This window comes from Salmo salar, chromosome ssa02 (assembly GCF_905237065.1).
Source record: "Salmo salar chromosome ssa02, Ssal_v3.1, whole genome shotgun sequence".
NCBI classification, from domain to species: domain Eukaryota; kingdom Metazoa; phylum Chordata; class Actinopteri; order Salmoniformes; family Salmonidae; genus Salmo; species Salmo salar.
Window position 1 is genome coordinate 25,570,832 of NC_059443.1, and position 26,979 is coordinate 25,597,810.

Here is a 26,979-nt window from a genome sequence, read left to right on the forward strand (position 1 = left end):
CTGAGCAATAGTCCAGTCTTCGGCGTACGTCCCTTACGTGCAACTGTTACCCAATATCACCATGTTTGCCAACATCACTATGTTCCATAATGCTAACGTCCATTGCACCACAATGATGATTGACATCCCACTGTTCTCATTCAAACCTGCAAATAGTGAAAAGATACATCCAGTGTTAAACTACAGTGAGATGAGGAAGGTTTTGGACATGCAGCTTGTCTACTGATTACAGGTTAGTCCTTGGGGCTCTACTAGGGGAGTGATGCACTATCGAAGAGGAAATGGAGTCCAACACCTACCTAAAATACATTCAGCCAGAAGTGAATTGTGTCATCTTGTGCTGGTTTTTACAACAGTCCGTTTTCAATCAGCTAGGAAAATGTTCTCTCTCTCTGAACAGCACAAGGTATTCTTATTTTTTGTTATTATTCCATTACACTGATGCAAATTCATTCTAGAAATGTCTATTTTGAAGTCATGTTTTTTCTAAAGATATTTACTGTCCATTTTAATCTGTAACATTTCCATCTTATCAAAAGCAAAGAACAGGAACAACACAAAGACGGTAGCATCATACACGAAATCTGCATGCTTTCATTAAAATAATGGACTTCTCATTACTTTGTTACAATTTTTTTGGTAGCAGTCATTCACTTAACTTAAATGGTACATTTGGTACATTAGTTCAATTATATAGTTCACATCACATGGAATAGGCTCTGGGTGCCGGTTATGTCAGATGCCACAGACTGAAGGAGATGAGGTTGGGCTGAATATCAAAAGACCACCAACCCATTTTACTATGGATTGATGATATATGTTGGTGTAAGTAATAACTAAGTAACAACTAAGTCAATCAAGCTTCAACACCTCACATTCCCAACCCAACCTCCTCATCTTTGCTTAACCTTTATAACTGTGCCTGGCTTTGAAAGATGATGTCCTTCATTGACTCATGGAGGTGGGGTTGGCTTGGTGGTCATCATGTCAGAGTCATTGCAGCTTTAGATAGAGAACCAGTTTGTGTGGAGTTTTAGATCAGTTATACTATATTGTTTGTTCACATTTATCTGAACTGGAATATAATGAATCAGAGCTGTAACACAACCCAACAAAGAATAAACAGATGACATACACAACAAAGCAAAATGCAGTGTTCAACATTGAGTCAGTTTCTGACAAATACCAATCAATTTGATTAAGAATAAGGGGGTCAACTCAAGCCATTCCAATGGCATTCCTATCCAAGTAGACAGGAGTGAATCTCTCCAAAGGAGATGATTGTTATACTGTGGCATTAATGTCCACCCCTTTATTCTAGACCAGAAGAGTAAGAGGATGGGTCAGTTGGTAATACGTCTCTGTTACTGGTTTACGTTCCAAAAACTGATGTGGGGACATGGTTGGTCAGAGGTTTGGGGCATATACCCCCTATTTGCTTGTCAAGTTACATTAAAGTGTTGGTTGTAATGATACATCTTAATACATCATAGGGGGTGTGACTAAGACCGAAAGGGAGCACAACATGTGATTGGGCATGACCGGGAAGCCACACCCACCGCCTCAGTTTATTTGTTCAAAGAATTTGTTGGTGGGGTTTTCGTAGCGGAGGTTCGGCATCGTTGAGTTGGCGCTCCTCTGGGGTCAGCATGGGGTCAACCTGCTGTGAGACACGGAGGGTCAAAGGTCATACAGATGCAGATACAGTAGGTGCTACGCTATAAGGAAGTTCTATAAGCAGGAAGTAGGGGACACTAATGTGCTATATGCCGCTGCAGGGAGAGACACTTTGAATACCTACCTATGAAAAGCCAACTGACATTTACTCCTGAGGTGTTGAACTGTTTGGCACCCTCTATAGCCACCATGGTTATGATTTGACCCTGCTGGTTATTTCTGAACATTTAAACGTCTTGAAAAATGATCTAGCAATGGCCACATGTACATTTTGTAAATAGAATTTTCAGAAGAACAACATTGGCAGGGCAATTCAATGATCACACCGGTAATATATAACTTGTTGTATTACTTCTGAAGCACAGCTGAGTGAACATAACATAATAGACTATATATACAAAAGTGTGTGGACACCCCTTTGTCATGACGTTGGCCTGTGGGTAAGGTTTATGACCCCCCCCCCCATAAATACCTTTCTCCCTCCCCCTCTCTGAGTCTACTGAAGGACTTGAATAGCCTGTGTTAAATATAGAGAGTCTGGGAACATCAAACAAATGGGGAAAAGGAACCATATTTTGTTAATAAAACCAGATGGAAATATGCTTGATAACGTAATGAGTATGGATTTCATTTCAGTTGTCATCTGAGACATTATGATTGATGACAGGACGACATAAACTGTACCTGGGAAAGTATCCACCCTCTAGTTATCAGAGTCACATGGAATTGTTATGCAATTGAAATGTTTGATATTGAAAATGTTTGTTAGGAGATTAAATGTAATTTTAGCTTCCAAATGAGAGATTTGGGTTTTCATAAGGAAAGTGCCCTGCTCGATCAGTGGCCCAACCCTGTGAAGAGACAGGGGTTATAAACGATGAAACACCTCCCTCAACCTCTCCACTATATAATCCTTTGACGAAAAGATAACCAGGTCGTTCCAGTACGGGAGGTCTGCAGCCTCTACGTTAGAAGGACACACATGTCAAGTACAGAACTAAGCCAACCTCGGCGTGAGCTTTGGTGGCGAATGGTATGAACTTTGAGCTTATTCACTACAGAAGTGCTACTTCCTAGCCGTTGAGTTAGCAGCGGCCGCTGCTTACGTGGGCTAGGAAAGAACGGACGACGGATCCAGTCTAACAGACGGACGAAGATACCACCACTTATCCAATTTACCACCAGAGACATTCTTAAGAGTTTACAGGAATATCTGTTGGCCAACCCGGCCAGCATCTACGACCAATCTACCGAAGCGCAGCTCAGAGTAAATATTTATTGCATTTTCCTTTTCCAAATGGGCGGTAATTTAGAATGCATAAGATAATGTATTTACGATAGCATAGCTGCTGTTTCTCTGTTCCTAAATCTTCCCGCACTTTCATTCAAGCCCAACCCCCTTTCCTTTGTGTAACCAGCTTTCATACAGGTTCCGTTCACCAGGGACGTTTTCTGTATGACATCATTGTATTCTGTGTATTTGTAATTCTGTGTGATTAGTTAGGTATTTAGTAAATAAATAATTAAACCCAATTTTGTATTGCTGATTCAACTTGTTAGCCAGGGTTCGTGAAGATAACCAAGAATTTACAACTTTCATTATGAGACTGAAAATAAGACCAGGGTTAAGATTGACTGCTATCGTTGTAAAATATTACAAAGTATTTTAAGAGTTTATTCGGAAGATAACAGCTCTATAAACGTTCTTCCGTGGTGCCCCGACTTTCTAGTTAATTACATTTACATGATTAGCTTAATCAGGTAATATTAATTACAGAGAAATCATTTTATAAGTTAGCATGTCATATCACTTAATCCGGCATAGCCAAAGACACGACACCTTCAAATGAATGGATTTGGCCATTTCAGCCACACCAGTTGCAGACAGGTGTATAAAATCGAGCACACAGCCATGCAATCTCCATAGACAAACATGGGCAGTAGAATGAACTTACTGAAGAGCTCAGTGACTTTCAAAAGTGGCACCGACCTAGGATGCCACCTTTCCAACAAGTCAGTTCTTCACATTTCTGCCCTGCTAGAGCTGCCCGTGTCAACTGTAAGTGCTGTTATTGTGTCAACCTAAATCCATGGATAATCGAACATTTCAATAAGCATTTCTCAATGGCTGGCCATGCCTTCCTCCTGGCTACTCCAATCCCGGCCAACAGCCCCCCCCCACAGCTACTCGCCCAAGCCTCCCCAGCTTCTCCTTCACCCAAATCCAGATAGCAGATGTTCTGAAAGAGCTGCAAAACCTGGACCTGTACAAATCAGCTGGGCTAGACAATCTGGACCCTCTCTTTTTACAGACCTATTTCCATCCTGCCATGCCTATCTAAAGTCTTCGAAAGCCAAGTTAATAAACAGATCACTGACCATTTTGAATCCCACCGTACCTTCTCCGCTGTGCAATCCGGTTTCCGAGCCGGTCACGGGTGCACCTCTGCCACGCTCAAGGTACTAAACGATATCATAACCGCCATCGATAAAAGACAGTACTGTGCAGCCGTCTTCATCGACCTGGCCAAGGCTTTCGACTCTGTCAATCACCATATTCTTATCGGCAGACTCAATAGCCTTGGTTTTTCTAATGACTGCCTCACCTGGTTCACCAACTACTTTGCAGACAGAGTTCAATGTGTCAAATCGGAGGGCATGTTGTCCGGACCTCTGGCAGTCTCTATGGGGGTACCACAAGGTTCAATTCTCGGGCCAACTCTTTTCTCTGTATACATCAATGATGTCGCTCTTGCTGCGAGCGATTCCCTGATCCACCTCTACGCAGACGACACCATTCTGTATACTTCTGGCCCTTCCTTGGACACTGTGTTAACTAACCTCCAAACGAGCTTCAATGCCATACAACACTCCTTCCGTGGCCTCCAACTGCTCTTAAACGCTAGTAAAACCAAATGCATGCTTTTCAACCGTTCGCTGCCCGCACCTGCCCGCCCGGCTAGCATCACCACCCTGGACGGTTCCGACCTAGAGTATGTGGACAACTATAAATACCTAGGTGTCTGGTTAGACTGTAAACTCTCCTTCCAGACTCATATTAAACATCTCCAACCCAAAATCAAATCTAGAATCGGATTTCTATTTCGCAACAAAGCCTCCTTCACTCACGCCGCCAAACTTACCCTAGTAAAACTGACTATCCTACCGATACTCGACTTCGGCGATGTCATCTACAAAATAGCTTCCATTACTCTACTCAGTAAACTGGATGCAGTCTATCACAGTGCCAGCCGTTTTGTTACCAAATCACCTTATACCACCCACCACTGCGACCTGTATGCTCTAGTCGGCTGGCCCTCGCTACATATTCGTCGCCAGACCCACTGGCTCCAGGTCATCTATAAGTCTTTGCTAGGTAAAGCTCCGCCTTATCTCAGTTCACTGGTCACGATAACACCCACCCGTAGCACACGTTCCAGAAGGTATATATCACTGATCATCCCCAAAGCCAACACCTCATTTGGCCGCCTTTCCTTCCAGTTCTCTGCTGCCAGTGGCTGGAACGAATTGCAAAAATCGCTGAAGTTAGACTTTTATTTCCCTCACCAACTTTAAACATCAGTTACCTGAGCAGCTAACCGATCGCTGCAGCTGTACATAGTCCATCTGTAAATTGCCCACCCAATCTACCTACCTCATCCCCATACTGTTTTTATTTTATTTACTTTTCTGCTCTTTTGCACACCAGTATTTCTACTTGCACATCATCATATGCTCATTTATCACCCCAGTGTTAATCTGATAAATTGAAATTATTCGCTCCTATGGCCTATTTATTGCCTACCTCCTCATGCCTTTTGCACACACTGTATATAGACTTTCTTTTTTTTCTACCGTGTCATTGACTTGTTTATTGTGTTATTGGCTTGTTTATTGTTTACTCCATATGTAACTCTGTGTTGTTGTATGTGTCACACTGCTTTGCTTTATCTTGGCCAGGTCGCTGTTGTAAATGAGAACTTGTTCTCAACTAGCCTACCTGGTTAAATAAAGGTGAAATAAAATAATAAATAAAATAGGAGCAACAACTGCTCAGCTGTGAAGTGGTGTGCCACACAAGAACAGGACCGCTGCGTGCTGAGGTTGCAACACTTACTACCGAGTTCCAAAATAACTGTTTGTTGAGAGTTCCATGAAATGGGTTCGCTTGGCCGAGCAGCCGCACACAAGCCTAAGATCACCATGTGCAATGCCAAGCGTTGGCTGGAGTGGTGTAACGCTCGCCGCCATTGGACTCAGGAGCAGTGGAAATGAGTTCTCTGGAGTGATGAATCACGGTCCATTTTAGTGAACGGGTGGTGTATCTAATAAACTGGCCATTGAGTGTATATGATATGAATAGTGATAGGTGAGTTAATGAAATAGGCTACCAATGCCACATAGGTTAGCCTAGTCTACTGTAGGCTGCAGAGTTTTGTAGTTCATGGTTCGCCTTGCAAAACCGGTCAGATAAAATCTTGTGGCTTCATGGGGGATCAAAATCGAAAGTAAAATGTTTCTTTAGTTCTTATTTTATTTTCAACTTTACATTGTTCATTCTATAGCTACTGTAGGCCACTATGCTATTGATTAATATACAATTTATCATGATTAAGTTGACTATTCACTTTGATCCTGGCTTAAAAGATACATCCTGTGAAACCAAATGCAAAAAAACAAAAACAAATGGAAAGTAGGCTATTTCAAAAATGAATTGGCCATGTTACTGCTGTTGGCTACACGTCTCTTGCCCAGCACCAGTTCAAATGCCACCTGTGTGAAGCAAATTACTATGAAATTGATTTGGTTAGTGCATCGATTATTGGACTTTTAAATGAACTAGATAGCCATTGATCATTGTTAGGTTCAACTGTCTGACCCCATAAGAACCCAAAATAAGAGCTTGTTTTACTCCATTGTTTGTAAACAATGTACTGTAATTATAAACAAACACTGTACAGCTTTAAAACATCCAATGGTTGATCAGTCTTTCCATTCATAGCTCAGTCTATAAACGAGAGTGGTTACATTTCAGCCCCATACCTCAGGTGTTAGCTAAAATCCTAGACTGTATTAAAATGAAAGCTTTAACAGCCTCTGCTGTTTTTCAAATCCCAGGCTGCAGCTTTAACACAAAATGATCAATATGACAGAAGAACATGTGATCTTTTTTTTATTATAATTAGCTATTTTACAAGGCCTACTTTCTACATGTATCTTTATGGGTGTATGATATGAATAGTGATAGATGAGGTAATGCAATCGGCTACCTACAGTATGACACAAAGCCTATATCTATCTATAGGCCTAGGCTGTTCATTCTAATGCTACTGTATGCTATGCTAATATTTCATAAATAATTTATCCCAATCAAGTTTAATATTCACTTTAATCCTGGTTAAATCTGAAGTGTAAAACATACATTCGTACAGAGTGCAGCAGACTGGCTTTCAAATCACTGCACAGGTATTGCCTTGGAACACTTCATGGACAGGTAAAACAGGCGACTGACTAGCGTGACCATTAGTGTAGCCTAGGCCTAGAAACATACAGTAAATTCAGGGAATACTTGTAAAGCTGTGGGAGGAGTGCTATGATCAAAAGGCCATTCAGCTCCTGAAATTAATCTGCTTGAAATCAAGCATAATGTCTAATCCTTCGAGAGGGATACAATTCACCTACAATGACACAAGCAGGGAAAGGAATTATGTTTCTGTATCTAGAATCCACTCCAGGAAGATGTCCAGGTTGTCTGTAAGACAATCTAAGATAGATGTCCTCAATCTCACAAATGATCAAGGAACCCACCAGGTACAACCCTAAATCCATAAACATGGGCACCCTCATAGATATTATCCTGACCAACTTGTCCTCTAAATACACCTCTGCTGTTTTCAATCAGGATCTCAGCAATCACTGCCTCATTGCCTGCATCCGTTATGGGTCCGCGGTCAAACAACCACCACTCATCACTGTCAAACGCTCCCTAAAACACTTCTGCGAGCAGGCCTTTCTAATCGACCTGGCCCGGGTATCCTGGAAGGATATTGACCTCCTCCCGTCAGTAGAGGATGCCTGGATGTTCTTTAAAAGTAATTTCCTCACCATCTTAAATAAGCATGCATTTTCATAAAATGTAGAACTAAGAACAGATATAGCCCTTGGTTCACTCCAGACCTGACTGCCCTCGACCAGCACAAAAACATCCTGTGGCATACTGAACTAGCATCGAATAGTCCCCGCGATATGCAACTTTTCAGGGAAGTCAGAAACCAATACACACAGTCAGTTAGGAAAGCAAAGGCTAGCTTTTTGAAACAGAAATTTGCATCCTGTAGCTCTAACTCAAAAAAGTTCTGGGACACTGTAAAGTCCATGGAGATTAAGAGCACCTCCTCCCAGCTGCCCACTGCACTGAGGCTAGGAAACACTGTCACCACTGATAAATCCACGATAATCGAGAACTTCAATAAGCATTTCTCTACGGCTGGCCAAGCTTTCCTCCTGGCTACCCCAACCCCAGCTCTCCACCCCCCGCAGCTACTCGCCCAAGCCTCCCCAGCTTCTCCTTCACCCAAATCCAGATAGCAGATGTTCTGAAAGAGCTGCAAAACCTGGACACATACAAATCAGCTGGGCTAGACAATCTGGACCTTCTCTCTTTCTAAAATTATCCGCCACCATTGTTGCAACCCATATTACTAGTCTGTTCAACCTCTCTTTCGTATTGCCCGAGATTCCTAAAGATTGGAAAGCTGCCGCGGTCATCCCCCTCTTCAAAGGGGGTGACACTCTAGACCGAAACTGTTACAGACCTATATCCATCCTGCCCTCCCTTTCTAAAGTCTTCGAAAATCAAGTTAAAAAACAGATCACTGACCATTTGGAATCCCACCGTACCTTCTCCGCTGTGCAATCCGGTTTCCGAGCTGGTCACGGGTGCACCTCAGCCACGCTCAAGGTACTAAATGATATCATAACCGCCATTGATAAAAGGCAGTACTGTGTGGCCATCTTCATCGACCTGGCCAAGGCTTTCGACTCTGTCAATCACCGTATTCTTATCGGCAGACTCAACAGCCTTGGTTTCTCAAATGACTGCCTCGCGTGGTTCACCAACTACTTCTCAGATAAAGTTCAGTGTGCCAAATGGGAGGGCCTGTTGTCAGGACCTCTGGCAGTCTCTATGGGGGTACCACAGGGTTCAAACACTTGAAACATGACCAAAAGCTTTACAATGATCACACTGCATTGGTCTTAGGATAAATGCTCTGACTCTGTAGTTAATATACCCTAACTGCACTTGAGTAGGGATAGACTCCATATTAAAAAAGAACAGATACTCTTCACTTTTTCTTCATTCACCTCACGATTCATCCGATGTGCATCAATCACTCCAGGCAAATGTTTAATCTCTTCAACATCTACTTCATACGAGACTCCAGCTATAACCTCCTTGAGGGGTGCCCTGTTCCTAAGAGACACACACGACACTTCAAACTTATCAAATCAGGTGAGATGCAACACACATTTCTTCTGATCCTCAGAAGCACAAAAAATCTAAACCAACCTGTCTCTCGTGATCCTCACAGCCTTCACTCTTCCCAGCACTCTCTCCACCAGTTTGGATATCTCAAATGGATTCTTCAAGATTGGTAATTCGATCAACTGCTCCTCATTTATAAACCGTACTCCTACAAGATACGAAGTGACATTCTCGTCACTGTACTCTACTTTGCTTCGTTTTCCTTTCTTTTGGACAATATTCCAATTCTCCTTGATTCTACCACTGTTAGAGAATCTACTTCAACATCTGCTTCCGCCATCTTTCCAGAAAATCGCTGTTTTTTCAATCCCTGAGAACTCCAGTGTCATGACGTTGGCCTGTGGGTAAGGTTTATGACCCCCCCATAAATACCTTTCTCCCTTCCCCTCTCTCTCTGACCCTACTGAAAGACTTGAATAGCCTGTGTTAAATATAGAGAGTCTGGGAACATCAAACAAATGGGGAAAGGAACCATATTTTGGTAATAAAACCAGTTGGAAATATGCTTTGGAACGTAATGAGTATGTATGTCAGGTTCGGTTGTCATCTGAGACATTATGACTGATGACAGGACAACATAAACTGTACCTGGGAAAGTATACACCCTCTAGTTATCAGAGTCACATGGAATTGTTATGCAATTGAAATGTTTGATATTGAAATTGTTTGTTAGGAGATTAAATGTCATTTTAGCTTCCAAATGAGAGATTTGGGTTTTCATAAGGAAAGTGCCCTGCTTGATCAGTGGCCCACCCCTGTGAAGAGGAGGGGTTATAAACGATGAAACACATCCTTCCCCCCTCTCCACTATATAAGCCTTTGACGAAAAGATAACCAGGTTGTTCCAGCACGTGAGGTCTGCAGCCTCTACGTTAGAAGGACACACATGTCAAGTACAGAACTAAGCCAACCTCGGCGTGAGCTTTGGTGGCGAATGGTATGAACTTTGAGCTTATTCACTACAGAAGTGATACTTCCTAGCCGTTGAGTTAGCAGCGGCCGCTGTAGACGTGGGCTAGGAAAGGACGGACGACGGACCCAGTCTAACAAACAGACGAAGATACCACCACGTATCCAATTTACCACCAGAGACATTCTTCCGAGGCCAGGAAGATCTGTTGGCCAACCCGGCCAGCATCTACGACCAATCTACCGAAGCGCAGCTCAGAGTAAATATTTATTGCATTTTCCTTTTCCAAATGGGCGGTAATTTAGAATGCATAAGATAATGTATTTACGATAGCATAGCTGCTGTTTCTTTATTCCTAAGTCTTCCCACTCTTTCATTCAAGCCTAACCCCCTTTCCTTTGTGTAACCAGCCATCATATCTGTTCCGTCTACCGGGACGTTTTCTGTTTAACATAATTTGTATTCTGTGTATATGTAATTCTGTGTGATTAGGTATTTAGTAAATAAATAATTAAACCCAATTTTGTATTGCTGGTTCAACTTGTTAGCCAGGGTTTGTGAAGATAGCCAAGAATTTACAACTTTCATTATGAGACTGAAAATAAGATAAGGGTTAATATTGACTGCTACCGATGTAAAGTATTACTAAGTATTTTAAGAGTTTATTCGGAAGATAACGGCTCTATAAACGTTCTTCCGTGGTGCCCCGACTTTCTAGTTAATTACATTTACATGATTAGCTTAACCTCTTATGGCTAGGGGGCAGTATTTTCACGGCTGGATAAAAAACGTACCCGATTTAATCTGGTTACTAATCCTACCCAGTAACTAGAATATGCATATACTTATTATATATGGATAGAAAACACCCTAAAGTTTCTAAAACTGTTTGAATGGTGTCTGTGAGTATAACAGAACTCAAATGGCAGGTCAAAACCTGAGAGATTCCTTTACAGGAAGTGGCCTGTCTGACCATTTCTGGAACTTCTTTGCCATCTCTATCTTTTACAAAGGATCTCTGCTCTAACGTGACACTTCCTACGTCGTCCATAGGCGCTCAGAGCCCGGGAAAAAACAGAATGTCGTCATCCCAGCCCCAGGCTGAAACACATTATCGCCTTTCTCAAGTGGCCGATCAAGGGACTGTGGGCTTAGGCGCGTGACCTGGCCGCCCGTCTTTGTGATTTTTTCCTCTGTTTGCCGAAAAGGAGATTCCCGGTCGGAATATTATCGCTTTTCTACGAGAAAAATGGCATAAAAATTTATTTTAAACAGCGGTTGACATGCTTCGAAGTACGGTAATGGAATATTTAGATTTTTTTTGTCACGAATTGCGCCATGCGCACGACCCTTCTTTACCATTCGGATAGTGTCTGGGACGCACGAACAAAACGTCGCTATTCGGATATAACGATGGATTATTTTGGACCAACCCAACATTTGTTATTGAAGTGGCAGTCCTGGGAGTGCATTCTGACGAAGACAACAAAAGGTAATCAAACTTTTATAATAGTAAATCTGATATTGGTGAGTGCTAAACTTGCCGGGTGTCTAAATAGCTAGCCCGTGATGCCTGGGCTATGTACTTAGAATAATGCAAAATGTGCTTTCACCAAAAAGCCATTTTAAAATCGGACATATCGAGTGCATAGAGGAGTTCTGTATCTATAATTCTTAAAATAATTGTTATGCTTTTTGTGAACGTTTATCGTGAGTAATTTAGTAAATTGTTAGCAAATTCCTCCGGAAGTATGCTAGTTCTGAACGTCACATGCTAATGTAAAAGCTGTTTTTGATATAAATATGAACTTGATTGAACAAAACATGCATGTATTGTATAACATAATGTCCTAGGTGTGTCATCTGATGAAGATCATCAAAGGTTAGTGCTGCATTTAGCTGTCTTCTGGGTTTTTGTGACATTATATGCTAGCTTGAAAAATGGGTGTCTGATTATTTCTGGCTTGGTACTCTGCTGACAATCTAATGTTTTGCTTTCGCTGTAAAGCCTTTTTGAAATCGGACAGTGTGGTTAGATAAAGGAGAGTCTTGTCTTTAAAATGCTGTGAAATAGTCATATGTTTGAAAAATTGAAGTTTTTGTATTTTTGAGGAATTTGTCATTCGCGCCACGCCTATCATTGGATATTGGAGCAGGTGTTCCGCTAGCGGAACGTCTAGATGTAAGAGGTTAATCAGGTAATATTAATTACAGAGAAAGGATTTTATAGGTTAGCATGTCATATCACTTAATCCGGCATAGCCAAAGACATGACACCAGTCGTGCTAACGTCTGCCAGTAAACCTAGCTTTAGTTGGCTGGTTGTAGCTTGCTGTTTAGTAGCTAGCCATATCTACAACCAAAAAGAGAAGATGTTTTACAATCGCAATACAAAATATATTCTATTTTTAGTAATTGCTAGTTAGCAAACAGAAAAATAATTGTATTTCCTCCCACTGTAACACAGTAGTATGTCAGCCAGTAATACAAAATATGGGTTTCAGTAGATTAACTAAAGTTAGCTAGGTGGCTTGATGGAAAAATAACTTAGCTAGGCACCGTATTTGTCATTTGCCTTCTTGGTGCTGGCATCACTGGCTAAAGCTGAGATTCTAACGTTAGATAAATCCAACTCTTTGTTTCAAATAGTCTTCGCTATATTCCGGTTGAAACCTGTATGGTTGAATGTTACCATCATGGCCAGCATGCTCAGTGGCGACCTGTCAATCAGGGCAGGTGGGGCAGAGCCTGTTTTGAGCCCCACATTTTTAGCTAAAACATCTAAGGGTAGACCTCAAATTCAAACCCCTTGGTTGCTGCCATAGAGTTACATTAGAAGTGCCCATACAAGAAGGCTCAAGGTCATTGGCCACAGATAAAATGATGTCAAATCACATATCTACAGTAGCTTTGATTGGACTGATAATGTCAACAGAATATTTTCAAAATCTTAGCTAGCAGTCATCATCATGGACCAAGTCGACAATCTACCGGCAAGTCGACAATCTACCGGCAAATCCTTTTTAATCCTTGTCAAATTAAGATAAATTATAGATAAAACGTATCAATGCTCATTGGCCATAAGCATTACACAAGTTGGAAATAGCAAATTCAACAATGAGTGGTTTGGAAGGAATCAGTGACAGTGGCTAACTGCAAGCATTGCAAAGCAATCACTAGCCTGCTATTCAGTGGAGTGGGTGTGTGTGGTCCCAAATCTGGGATTAAGTGTCTCTTTTCCAAGTTTAAAATGATAAACATTCAACATTAGCCATGCTGTCAATGAAGCATGATTTGTGCCGCGCTCAAAACAACTGTTAACTCGGAACTGCGAAAACTTGACTTCAGTGAGTTCAAGACAACTGGGATTTCTGGAAAAAATTAGCTACAACTGGGAATACATTTTGAACGGTCATCCAACTCGGAATTGTAAGTCGGGAACTCAGGCCTCTTTCAAGATCTACAACCTGAAGATCAATGACATCATCATGATTCAACCTTGTTTTTCCCCCCCCAGAGTTCCCAGTTGTCTTGAATGCACCAAAAATCCAGAAAATGCCAGACTTTGATGACAAAATTTGCCCACGAAGGACCGTCGTGCCACCTTCCTGTTCAAGTGAGCACAGCACAACAAAGTGAGTCCAAAAATGTCTTGTATGCTGCTACATAAATTATGTAATATGCCAGGGAGACATGTATACTGTAGCTAAAAAAGTAATACTAAGTGTATGTTGTGTAGTAAGCTGTTAGTAGCCCATGTGCCTCACCCTAAAAATTTGGTATATTTAACCGTCTTAATTTAGCTTTCATTGTCTGCTTATATGCCCTCTTTATTTATCCTATGGTTCTGACTTGGTGTACAGGGAGAACACTGTAAGAACAGCCCATGTTCTGAATTCTGTCGCTGTACATTTCAAAAGTGCTAAACAAATAGTTATATTGACTACGTCTGTCCTAGCTCGCTCATTAATGTCTTAATCAAAATTACGGATTGCCTCTTATACGCTTGTCGTCCCCTTATGCCATAGTTTGTACATCTCAATTGTCATTAGAAACCACATATGAGCTATGTTTTTTTTTAAAGGCAGTAAATGAGGCTGAATGAACTGTTTCACTGCCAGACAAGGCTCAGCTGATAGCCAGGTGTAACAGTGGTTAGATGTTGGGACTGCTGTTGGGACAGCTTTATGTAGGCCCTAACAGTTTGAGGGCACAGTTATTCACCTAGTGCAATTAATGTATTGTTTAGTGTTGTGTTGTGGCTTTGCTGACATGCATCCCACTTGTTACTTTTTGCCCCACCAAGATTTACATGCTAAAAATCGCAACTGGGCACGCTCATTTGGCAGGATTAGGCAGTCGCCTTTCTGAGATAAACTGACCAAGACGCACCTCCAACAACAACACATAAAACCTCACACAATTCTGCTCCAAAACAATGACAATTTCAGTCAACCATTGGCATAAGGGCATTTTAGGTGAGTGTTGATGCCGCCCCCTGATAAGCCAACGGCAGGGGCGCAAAATATTTAGCTTGCCCATGCCCAGCGCGCCTCTCCAGGGTGCGGTTGGGGAGACGCAGCGCTGCGGCGCTCCACCAACGGGCCATCAAATTAATTTAACATGAAGGATGTAGGCTACGGTAGAAAGAGTAGTAGCCTATGAGGTTGTTCTGTAGCCCATAGACTGGAGACCAAATGTATTACAATGTTATGAGGCAGACACTTTTTCAATCATTAAGTTATGAGGAGAGAGTGCAGGAGAAAGTCAACTAAAAAGGCAACAGGGCAGACATCAGCTTTGGAGCGGCATAATCAAACAGAGGTGGACAGCAAATGGCGCTGCAAGTAATTCATTTCAACAATTGTCTTAATTTTAATTCAACTTCGCTAATAACAAGAGGGCTTGGTTTGACAGACGCAATTATGATATCCATACATTTGTCGTTATAGCCAAATCCTCCAATACTGTCATCATGCACTCCTTAAATACCTCTGTGTCTGGGAAGGGCTTGGTGTGTTAGGTTAAAACCAGGGTTCAAATTGAGTGAGGGTATGCCATACCCTTTGTTAAAGAAAAGTGCAAAAAGGATACCTATTGTTAGCTTTATATTTTGAAAAAAAAAAGTATCCAGATAATATAAAGTGTTCTATAACAACGCTTAACTCCATGCTGCCTTATGCTAGAAACAAGCTTTAAAATGTACACCGAAGATGTGACTGATGCATATCTGGATGTATTGATTTCTCGCTATGACATTCTGAAGCTGAGCTGCAGCCTTCAATATTGGAGGAGAGAAAAACATTGACTTGGCCATCCCTATTAATTGAGCTTTTCATTTTCTGAAAAGAGAAGATGTTTGTGTTTTGTCCTATATTTTTATTTAATTTTTAATCCCAGTCCCTGGTGGAGGCCTTTTGCCTTTTGGTAGGCCGTCACTGTAAATAAGAATTTGTTCTTAAACTGACCTGCCTAGTTAAATAAAGGTTAAATAAATAAATAAATAAATTAAACACAGGCAGCTTTTAGGGAAGCACTTCTGTTGTTGGGTTAAGCAACAGACGAGTAGCCAGCAGTTGAAGCTTAAGTTGTTCTGCGTCGGTCAAGCCTCTGTCTGGGTGGAAAGGTAACTTTTGAAAGTGCCATGCTTAGATTTATAAGGATGTCTAATATTAAATTATTTGCAAACAGCAACAGTTTGGTTGCGAACAAAACACTCTGGTTTGACAGTGGAGAAAGATGGTAAGAATGCCCATTTATTTCTCTGTCCATTCTTCCCCGAAACTTCTATTTTCATTATGCACCTTTCTTTTGAGACTTTTTCAGAGGATCTCTCTTGATTGCAAGACCTTTTTCCCAAATAAATGCACAAAGAAATATAACTAATTTAATAGAGACATTGGTGATTTTATCAGTGTAATCAGAACAAACATATTAGAACATGTTATTGACATTGAACTGTTTATATAGCATACTAATCTGATGAAAATGAGCTGGCAATTTTAGTCTAATAAAAAATATCAAAAAGGAAAATGTGGCATGGGGAGCATTGTAATTCTACCTCGTTTATTTGCTGAAAATGATTTTAGAATACAGAGACAAAAAAGGTCAGTGACATGGAGTATTTCAGAGGTGTTAATGATGGGTAAAGAGAGATTTGCACATACATTTTTTGCAAGTCAAAGGCACAATTCCCTTTACCCAAAGTAAAGGGAATTGTGCGTTCGAGGCTCCTTTTTACAGTGAGTCGAAGTCAAACAAGGCGATTATGTGAATGTAGACCTATGTATTTTACAGGAAGTGAGCTATAATCAATGTCAAGACAACATAATGAAATAGCCCTAAGCTTTCATATATAAGATTCATAATGTTAAGATACCATAATCCAATTGGTAGCATATTACATAGGAAATGCATGCTTGGTGTATAATTTACAATGTTATAATGCGTGTTAACTGTTTTTTTTTTCTATCCTTTGGTTGGCAAATTTCACAATTTAATTTACTCAGCACATTTATAAATGGTGACTTTGATCACAGTTTTGAGGTTTAGGTTGCTTGATGTTTATAGCTAGCTAGCAGCGCAAGCAAATATTGTTGTGCAAATCGCTCTTCACCCGCCATCAACAATCTCTGAAATCCTCCTCCATGCCATTGACCTTATGATTTTGTCTCGTGTTGTAGCAAAGCAAAATCATATAGAATTGTAAAACCAGACACAGCGATGATTGGCTATCCTCCATCTTTTTTGGTTGCGCTTGTCTGAAACTAATGACAGGCGGAACTGTTTCATGGGTGGGAGATTTTCAAACAAAGATTTACTCCTCACCTGATTGGTTAACAGCGGAGTCAGCATTCTATTTGCATAAAGTAGCGCTGAACTTTTCCCATCGCTCTGCTAGCAGGGTTCGTGCTGCGCGTTGCTCAGCGTGCTCCGGTTGAAAACAAATGGGGGCGGACCTTTGTCTGGCGAATTCGGAAGTTGTGGAAACCCTACGTGAGAAAAGGGGACACCAAAGATGTTTATTGCTAAACTCTCTCATTGTTCGATCTGTGGGGACACCGTCTTCCAACTGATGGCGAAACTCAAGTCGCACTGCATTATTTTTGCCTCATGCACCAATTCATGTTGTTACTCCTATGACCAGAGAAAGTGAAATATTTCTTGATATTAAAAAAGACAAAAGCCTCTAATAATACCCACGCAAGCTTATCGGAAACACTTTCCAATACTCATTCATTGCAGCGGCACGCGCATTTTATGGCATATAAAAGTGTTAAACAAAGTCTTGACATTGCTGACTAACAACTTAAATATGAACTTACTCAAAAACAAAAGCTCTTTGCTCTATTCGTTGACTTTCTCTCTAGTCATGTTTTTTTAAGTTTTGAAATCTACCGGCATCAACTTTGCTGTGCGTTCGAGGCTCCTTTTTACAGTGAGTCGAAGTCAAACAAGGCGATTTGAGCTATCTGATTGGCCAGTGGTAAACTGGCAGGTACACTTGATTTGCTCTCTGTGCCTGCCGGGAAGACGGAGTTTTACCCGCAGACACATTAAATTGTTAAAACAAGGAACGCTTTGGCTTCCAGTCGCTAGGGCTGCTGAATCAAGTGCATCTAACGGGAACAACACAAAACGAATACACAAAAATAGGAATGCTTTATCGTTGTTTTTTTACAGACATTTTTGACGATCGAATAGCAATTCATTGGAGATCGACCAATAGATCGCGACCACTGACATAGCTAATGATTTATCAAATGTAGTTGTAAATACACACTCAACAAAAGTCATAATTAAAGCCTAATAACGTTCCAACCAAATAACATGTGCTGAGCCTGCTGACACTATTTATTTTTATGATAAAAACAGAAAAGAATTCCATTCATTCAATTGGAACAAGTGAATTTGACTTAGTAGACAAGCAAAACCATTGTCTATAGTGTTTAAGACAGTATTGCTGCTGAGGGTTGTCATTTGGCCTAGAACAAACCATAAAACCATAACCATGTTGACTTCCTGCTCTTGCATATACTGAGTTACAGTCTGTGATGTTTAAATACTGGAATGGAAATTTTGAGGTGAAAGAACAGGATGTCATTGTGCTTCATGTTCTATTGAATCTAAATAGGTGCTTGGTTGATGTGTGGTTGTGTTCAACTCCCTGTTCTGACATAAAAATGCATAAACACATTTGCAGAACAATTGAGGTTTTATTCCCTTAACTATCTATGTTGGCTATGTTTTGTACAGATATGAAGGTGGGTTTCAATCTCAAAACCTCAAATATGGCAGCACACTGTTTATAGTGTTGCACACAGTATAGATACCGTCACCAATCTAGATCATACATTAGGCTACACCCAGCCACACAACATAAGCCACACTTTACAACACTCCACTTTCCTGTGGGTGGTGTGTTTATTAATGTGTTATTATAACCAGAGAATATCTCTCTGGTTATAGCTGTGACATAACACATGTGTCTCTCTTGGTGATCCCATGCTGACTGATATTATAAAATCAAGACAACTATCCCATCCTGTGCTCAGAGGTGAAGTACAGCGATTCAAGAAACAGTGTTTCGTGGGTCATTTCTAATTTTATTACAGTTTTAATTAGATCTCCATTGCTCAGATTTCTTGCACATGAATTACACTCAACATAGCTCAGGGACAATTGGTCAAACTAGTCAGTTGTCTGACCTCTTCTAGAGCAGAGCATGTGTTTGGTCAAGTTCTGAATGGATTTGAAGATCAGCTCCCTCAGTGATGTCATCAGTATCATTCCAATCAGAGCATAGTCAAAATGGTGGGAGTTCAAATCATATACTGTACAGTCAGTAGCAGTGTCTGACAGAGCAATCATTTGTTCATAGTTGTGCTTGGTGCCACACCATGGACAATTTAGTTATAGACTTACTAACAGAGTATATCTACTGTATCTGAACTGTTAGACATCACTAAACCTCTTTAGGGTGCCTATAGGTATTCTTATACAAGCTACTACATTTTTCATACAGTGAGAAAACATGACCCTCAATCCAATTGATTATTACTTAGAAATAAAAATACATAATTACATCCAAAACACAGCATTGTAAAAGGCAATAATGCAGCAATTAAACTCTCCATATAATTGTTTACATTTTCATTGGCTGGGGAGGGGAGGAAGGCCAACATAGAAGTATCTTAATCAAGAGAGGACATACAAATGTGTGTTCAGTCACTACAGTATACACTATTCTACATCTGCTAAATGCTGGTAGGAAAACCTTGAGTCTTTGGGGAAACATAGGCAAGCTTATTCTCTTCTATGGTTTCAGTAGTATCGATACAAGGTTCAACTGACTTAAACTGTGAACATACGTTTTTCACGAAACAGAGCTGTACAAATTATACAAAGACTACCTCAGCTCTCTAATTATCTTGATGCAGTAACCACAACCTGTGATTCCTACAATCCAAAAGCAATACATGGAAAATTCAAATCTCTGAGGTCAAATATTTGAACTCATCTTCCCCATATTCAAAGCAGTGTTTGAATAAAGAAACAGAACGGTTTGAGATGTTCTCTCCTCTGATGTGATCAATAATTGACTCCCTTGTGTCACCAGTGGTTTCATGGAGTACACAACAGCAGAACAACCTAGCCATGAGTTATAAATAAATGATGAACCTCTAAGGATGTTTCAGGACTGGTGGTGTTTTAAAATGTGCTATTTTCAGAATTCTGAGAGTAGTGAAAGATGATTGGCTTTGGTTAGGATCATCTGTAGTACAGTAGGCCAACAGTAGTTGCAGTTGACACTGGATTACGAAGAAATCTCCTACTGTGTATGTGACCATCCAACACAGAGAACTCTCTCTGGTATCAAAGTCATGAAGTGGAAAATAAATTAAATATAAAACCCATCCAAGAGGTCAACAATCAGCCATTGAAAAGGGGACAATCCCTTCTTATCTATATACAGTGAATGATATTGATCATAATAACTGTGACAGATGCATCAGTGAGATACAACACATCTCCCTAGTGGACTAACATTCAACTGGTTTATATACAGCGTCTATATGTTCATCCTGCCTGAAACCTGCTATGTCCCTAATAAAAAGACTAAACTTGAATTTAAAGCAATAAACTGAAAATAACTCACTAAGGTTTGCTAGAGCAAATATTGTGGTCCCACCCAATCTGAGCAATAGTCCAGTCATCGGCGTACGTCCCTTACGTGCAACTGTTACCCAATATCACCATGTTTGCCAACATCACTATGTTCCATAATGCTAACGTCCATTGCACCACAATAATGATTGACATCCCACTGTTCTCATTCAAACCTGCAAATAGTGAAAAGAGACATCCAGTGTTAAACTACAGTGAGATAATGAGGAAGGTTTTGGACATGTAGCTTGTCTACTGATTACAGGTTAGTCCTTGGGGTTCTACTAGGGGAGTGATGCACTATCGAAGAGGAAATGGAGTCCAACGCCTACCTAAAATACATTCAGCCAGAAGTTAATTGTGTCATCTTGTGCTGGTTTTTACAACAGTCCGTTTTCAATCAGCCATGTTAGGAAAATGTTCTCTCTCTCTCTGAACAGCACAAGGTATTCTTATTTTTTGTTATTATTCCATTACATTGATGCAAATTCATTCTAGAAATGTCTATTTTGAAGTCATGTTTTTTCTAAAGATATTTACACTGTCCATTTTAATCTGTAACATTTCCATCTTATCAAAAGCAAAGAACAGGAACAACACAAAGACGGTAGCATCATACACCAAATCTGCATGCTTTCATTAAAATAATGGACTTCTCATTACTTTGTTACAATTTTTTTGGTAGCAGTCATTCACTTAACTTAAATGGTACATTTGGTACATTAGTTCAATTATATAGTTCACATCACATGGAATAGGCTCTGGGTGCCGGTTATGTCAGATGCCACAGACTGAAGGAGATGAGGTTGGGCTGAATATCAAAAGACCACCAACCCATTTTACTATGGATTGATAATATATGTTGGTGTAAGTAATAACTAAGTAACAACTAAGTCAATCAAGCTTCAATATCTCACATTCCCTACCCAACCTCCTCATCTCTGCTTAATCATTATAACTGTGCCTGGCTTTGAAAGATGATGTCCTTCATTGACTCATGGAGGTGGGGTTGGCTTGGTGGTCATCATGTCAGAGTCATTGCAGCTTTAGATAGAGAACCAGTTTGTGTGGAGTTTTAGATCAGTTATACTATATTGTTTGTTCACATTTTACACCATTTATCTGTACTGGAATATAATGAATCAGAGCTGTAACACAATCCAATAAAGAATAAACAGATGACATACACAAGAAAGCAAAATGCAGTGTTCAACATTGAGTCAGTTTCTGACAAATACCAATCAATTTGATTAAGAATAAGGGGGTCAACTCAAGCCATTCCAATGGCATTCCTATCCAAGTAGACAGGAGTGAATCTCTCCAAAGGAGATGATTGTTATACTGTGGCATTAATGTCCACCCCTTTATTCTAGACCAGAAGAGTAAGAGGATGGGTCAGTTGGTAATACGTCTCTGTTACTGGTTTACGTTCCAAAAACTGATGTGGGGACATGGTTGGTCAGAGGTTTGGGACATATACCCCCTATTTGCTTGTCAAGTTACATTAAAGTGTTGGTTGTAATGATACATCTTAATACATCATAGGGGGTGTGACTGGGACTGCCCCTAGGAGGGGAAGCAAGGAAAGGGAGCGCCTCGTGTGATTGGGCATGACCGGGAGGCCACACCCACCACCTCAGTTCATTTGCTCAAAGAATTTGTAGGTGGGGTTTTCGTAGCCGTGGTTCTGCATCTTGTTTAGTTGGCGCTCCTCTGGGGTCAGCATGGGGTCAACCTGCTGTGAGACACAGAGGGTCAAATGTCATACTGATACAGTACAATGCTACGGTATAAGGAAGTGCTATCAGCAGGAAGTAGGAGACACTGTATTGTGCTATAAGCATAAAGTGCCTCTCCTACCTGCCGCTGCAGGGAGAGACACTTTGAATACCTGCCTACGACAAGCCAACTGACATTTACTCCTGATGTGTTTCTGTTGCGCCCTCTATAGCCACCATGGTTATGATTTGAACCTGCTGGTCATCTATGAACAAAAACCATCTGGCCTTAATGGCCACATGTATCTCCACCCTGGACAGCCAGAAGAGGGCTGGCCACCCCTCAGAGCCTGATTTCGCTCTAGGTTTCTTCCTATAGTAGGTTTATGCTTTTTAGGGAGTTTTTCCTTGCCTCTGTGCTTCTACATCTGCATTGCTTTCTCTCTGGGGTTTTAGGCTGGGCATCTGTAAAGCACTATGACAACTTCTGATGTAAAAAAGGTTTTATAAAATACATTTGATTGATTGTGTTTAGTTTTAGTTTTATTTTGCATACAGCTAAAATCTGTACAAACAAACAACTAATCAACAAATTGTGAGAGTAATGGAACTGGAAGGGATGATGATCATGATGGATGATCAAGGAAGAACATTTATGGCATTGAGATCGGAGGAAGCCTTAGTCAGTGAAGTCAAAACAATATTTAAACCCACACACTAATGTGCAATAAAGAGATCTACTGAAAGCATCAAAGTGTCCAGGTTCTGTCGGATTCCCTGCCTCCTACCTCCACGATGCCGTGGCTGATGGTGCCATATGGCTTCCTGCGCACCAGCAACAGACTAATCACCATCACCATGGCGATGGCCACGGCAACCACGAGCAACCCCACCATGGCCCCGCGGTTGAACGTCTCCAGGGCGTCTGGTTGCTAAGGACAGAAACAGAAAAGGCGAAGAGAGGGCACAAAGAGGGTAGGATGGAGAAATTAGAGGTTGATATCATCATGGGAATGACTTACAATACCACAAGAGAGGACGGATCCGCCCAACCCAGCCCATCCAGACATCTAGGTAGCAGACTCACCAGTTCATCTGTCTGGATCTCAGGAGACTTGTAGACCACCTGCTTGAGCTCCACAGAGGTGTTAATCTAGAGAGTGAGAGCAAGAGTGAGAGAAAGAGAGAGAGAGGGGGTTATTTAATAGGTCATTACAGAGGAAGTACCACAGAATTAAATAGAACACATTAACTACATATCTATGGGAGTTGACTTCCTGCTGTGGGAGGATGTCATAGTAAGTGAGTAAAAATGTTGCAGTTTATCACGTGGAGGCTGCAGTGCGACACAAGCTATTTTTCCATATACACATGAGGGGGTGAGATACAAAGTGGGTAGGGATGGAGGGAGAGAAGGAGAGATGATTGACATAATGTGCGTCAGCGTAACTCTTGGCTGTGCTGTAAACACAAGTGCAAGTAGGATGCCATGTCTGTAAAGTGACGTGTATGTTTGCAATAAAAACAATATAGATGTTTCTCACTTTCTCCTCATATTCATACGTGGGGCTTCTCTCAGATGTGGCATAGTCATACTCGTCTGTAGAGGCTGAGTGCAGAAGCAGAAAACACACAGATTCAGCCATGATCAACTTCAACTTTTTCTTTCTTTGAAAATGACATTTTGGCAGACAAATATCACACTTCATGTCCCTTCCCTTTAACTCACCTTTCTTAGTGTTGGGCTGTGGGTCTAGAGAAAAATAAAAATGTTAACTGCTGCTTGTATTCAAATAAATGAATGAATTCCTGAACTATTTGAAGAGGAAACATTTTGTGTGTATGCGTGCATTCATGAGTGTCTGTGTGTGTGTGTCCGTACCGATGCGGGGTGGGTAGGGCCTGTTCTGGAAGGCTCTCTCCTCCTCTTCCTCATCATCCTTCTCCTCCTCACTCTCGGCAGGAAGCAGCTCCTCGGTGGTGCGTGTCTCAGAGAAGGAAGTGGTCATGAGCTCACTGATGTCTCCTCGCTCCGCCTTCACCAGCTCCTCTACAGGGATGGAGGGAGAAACAAGCAGGTTTTAAAACACAGGAAAGGTGTTTAGAGAAATACAATAAACTAAAATGCTACCCAGCTTGATATACAGTACAGTATAATGTATTTACGGTAAAACTGTTATTTACACCTTATATACACCAATCCTTTATTTTCTGAATGAAAGTTCCCTAGAGAAATTTCAAGATAATAATAACCTAATAATTAGATAATGTGTATTTTGAACTTTGAATGTCTTACAACATGATAAATGCTAGCTTATCTCTTTCTAAATGTCTTATGAATGAACTAAAACATAAATATTAGGACAGGGGCAGTAACCCCACATCCTGGTCTACATGGAGAGTAGAGAGGAGTGTAGCGTACGGATATCATCGTGCAGCTCCTCAGCCAAGGCAGGGACCTTGTAGAGTAAAGCCAAGCTCTGGTTCATCCTCTCCTCAATCACATGGAGATGTGTGTAGACCTGCAACCCCAAGATATCAATGTTGGTTAGGTTCATTACAAGGCAAAGCCCCCACCGAGTCTGAAAGAGTCGTGTGTTGGTTTAATGTATTGACATTTACAAGTGAAAATGAGTTTTGCTGTAAAGGATAATTATGACATCAGGTGTTGATCATTTTGTTAAAGGGGCAATCTGCAGTTGCTACATGCATTTTTGGACATATAAATAAATGATATGTACCCATTGATTCTTGACAAATATAATTTATAAACGCCCCATGAGCTTAGCTCAACTGTGGTACCTCATTAGAACCCAACCTATAAGCTTGTTTTACTCCAATAGCCTCAAAAACATAATTGATATCATGAATGGTCAGTCACAGTATCCATAGCTCTGTCTATGAATTTGAGAGTGGTTACATTTCTCCAGCCCGATCCCTCAGCTTTTTACCGAAACAGGGGCGGGGATACACTTTTTTATTTATTGTTTCAACAGCTGATTGCCCCTTTAAGAGTTATTTCATGAGCATCAGTTTTCATGAAGCAGCATCACTGCTTAAGGAAGATGTACAGTATCTTTTCATCCTAGTATATTCCGGTATATTTTCATTTCACACCTGGAACTTCATCTGCTCAGCCTTCTGGGGGTCGACGGCCTCAATGTGCTGGTAGTGTCTCAGTGTGTGTCTGCGGTCCTTCTGCTCTGCTGCCATGTATCGCTTCAGAGCCTGCAGCACCCGCTCCGGCTGTTGAGAGAAGAGGGATATTATAGTCAGAGAATGGAGGGGGTGGAGAAGGTGTGGAAGAAATGAACAATACACTACAGTCCACTCATACTCTCAGCCTAACAAATATACACTGAGTATACCAAACATAAGGAACACCTTCCTAATATTGAGTTGCACCTCTCCCTTTGCCCTAAGAACAGCCTCAATTCAGGGTATGGACTCTACAAGGTGTCGAAAGCGTTCCACAGGGATGCTGCCCCATGTTGACTCCAATGCTTCCCACAGTTGTGTCAAGTTGTCTGGATGTCCTTTGGGTGGTGGACCATTCTTGACACACACAGGAAATTGTTGAGAGTGAAAAACCCAGCAGCGTTGCAGTTCTGTACAGTCATGTTCTCTGCCTAAGAAAATGTAGATATCCCTGCTGCCCCTGCTGTCTGCGGACCTGAGGGGGCTCGGCCTGCACAGCGGTCAGGTAGCTCTCCAAGGCCAGTCTGCGGTTGTTGTTGAGGGTGGCCACCACGCGGGCCAGGTGGGTCTCCACCAGCCTCTGTCTCTCCCCTGCCACCTGCTCCTCCAGAGTCTGCAACACAGACTGGAAATGCTGGGGGGAGAGGAGAGGAGGGGGATCATTGTTGTGTTAATAGGTATATGAGTGTCCGTCTCCCATCTTTTATCCCCTTCTCCTTTCTTCCATCCTCTCTTCCTATTCCATCTTCTTACCTCATTAAGGGCCTGGCGGTCAGACTTGGGCAGGTTCTTGGATTGGTTGTCAGCCTCAGCCCATTCTTTCATGATCTGAAAAGGCAAGATGAATTAACGTCATTCTCACACACAGATTTCCGCAGACAGGAATCCACTGAGAACCATTCTGATGTTTAAAATGCTCCATATCCACCTCAATCTACAGCTACTAAGAAAGTCTGTCTGTTTATGGGTATCCACTTGGCTTGGTTCACTTGAACAGTGGGACAATCTCAATTGTATACTCCTCGCGTCCTCTCTCCTCACCTCCTTCTCAAAACCCATTGTATGAGAAAGCCAGCACCCCCCCGACCTTCTCCTCCAATCGGTTTTGAGAAGCAGTTGAGGAGAGAGGACACAAAGAGTATTCAATTGTGATTCTCCCAATATATTAATATTGCATTAAGACCTCACTTCAGGTCCCAGAGCAATTTGCCCCCGACTGTCAACAGTGGGTTCTGTAGGAGATCACAGATATGGAAACAGCACAGCAGGCCTGGCTTCATCTTATTGGTTCATTGCCTGTCCAAACCAGCCTCCCTGCCCACCTTACCTCGTTGATACGTTTCATTCGCCGCTCCTCCAGGTCCATCTTGGCACGCAGGAAGTTGGCGTGTTCACTGTCGTCCCCTGGCATCTCGAAGTAAACATCCACACCATCTGTGGGGCGAGGGGTGGGTACTGCAGAGGAGAAGGGGATAAGAAGAGGATGAGAATGAGAGGATGGAAAACAAAAGAGAAGAGAGAGAGAGAGAGAGATGGAGGTACAGGCAGTGCAGCAGAATGAAAGACAGGGGGAAGATGAGGGAGACAGAAAGATAGCCCAATCATTGCCATTACCCAGGGAGAGAGAGAGAACCAGACAGCCATTGATCCAGATAGTAGGGTGAACAGTCAGCATTATTGAGTTGGAGACGTGTAGTGCTGTAAATACATCAGCCAGCTACTCCTGTCTGCTATATCCAGCCAGACAGATAGGCATGGTGAGT

The 26,979-nt window shown here is 41.5% G+C and overlaps 1 protein-coding gene across 3 annotated transcripts in view; it reads right to left on the reverse strand.

Annotated features, from left to right (window-relative positions):
• Nucleotides 1-561: 561 nt before the first annotated feature.
• aplp1 (amyloid beta (A4) precursor-like protein 1) overlaps nucleotides 562-26,979 on the reverse strand; it is a 68,544-nt gene continuing 42,126 nt past the window's right edge. Inside the window, exons 7-18 of one of the 3 annotated variants that reach the window (XR_006760426.1) lie at nucleotides 26,544-26,671; nucleotides 25,970-26,044; nucleotides 25,692-25,850; nucleotides 25,136-25,264; nucleotides 24,441-24,540; nucleotides 23,901-24,068; nucleotides 23,748-23,771; nucleotides 23,563-23,627; nucleotides 23,106-23,171; nucleotides 22,807-22,950; nucleotides 21,831-22,038; nucleotides 562-1,478 (exon numbers count right to left, since the gene is read on the reverse strand). Coding sequence is in view for 2 of the 3 variants with exons in the window: in XM_014156273.2 (XP_014011748.1) it covers nucleotides 21,937-22,038; nucleotides 22,807-22,950; nucleotides 23,106-23,171; nucleotides 23,563-23,627; nucleotides 23,748-23,771; nucleotides 23,901-24,068; nucleotides 24,441-24,540; nucleotides 25,136-25,264; nucleotides 25,692-25,850; nucleotides 25,970-26,044; nucleotides 26,544-26,671 (1,160 nt within the window). In the remaining variant the exon portion in view is untranslated. Of the gene's footprint in view, nucleotides 1,479-18,718; nucleotides 22,039-22,806; nucleotides 22,951-23,105; nucleotides 23,172-23,562; nucleotides 23,628-23,747; nucleotides 23,772-23,900; nucleotides 24,069-24,440; nucleotides 24,541-25,135; nucleotides 25,265-25,691; nucleotides 25,851-25,969; nucleotides 26,045-26,543; nucleotides 26,672-26,979 lie in introns of those variants that run through there. The other 2 variants (XM_014156283.2, XM_014156273.2) reach the window with 2 other exon arrangements.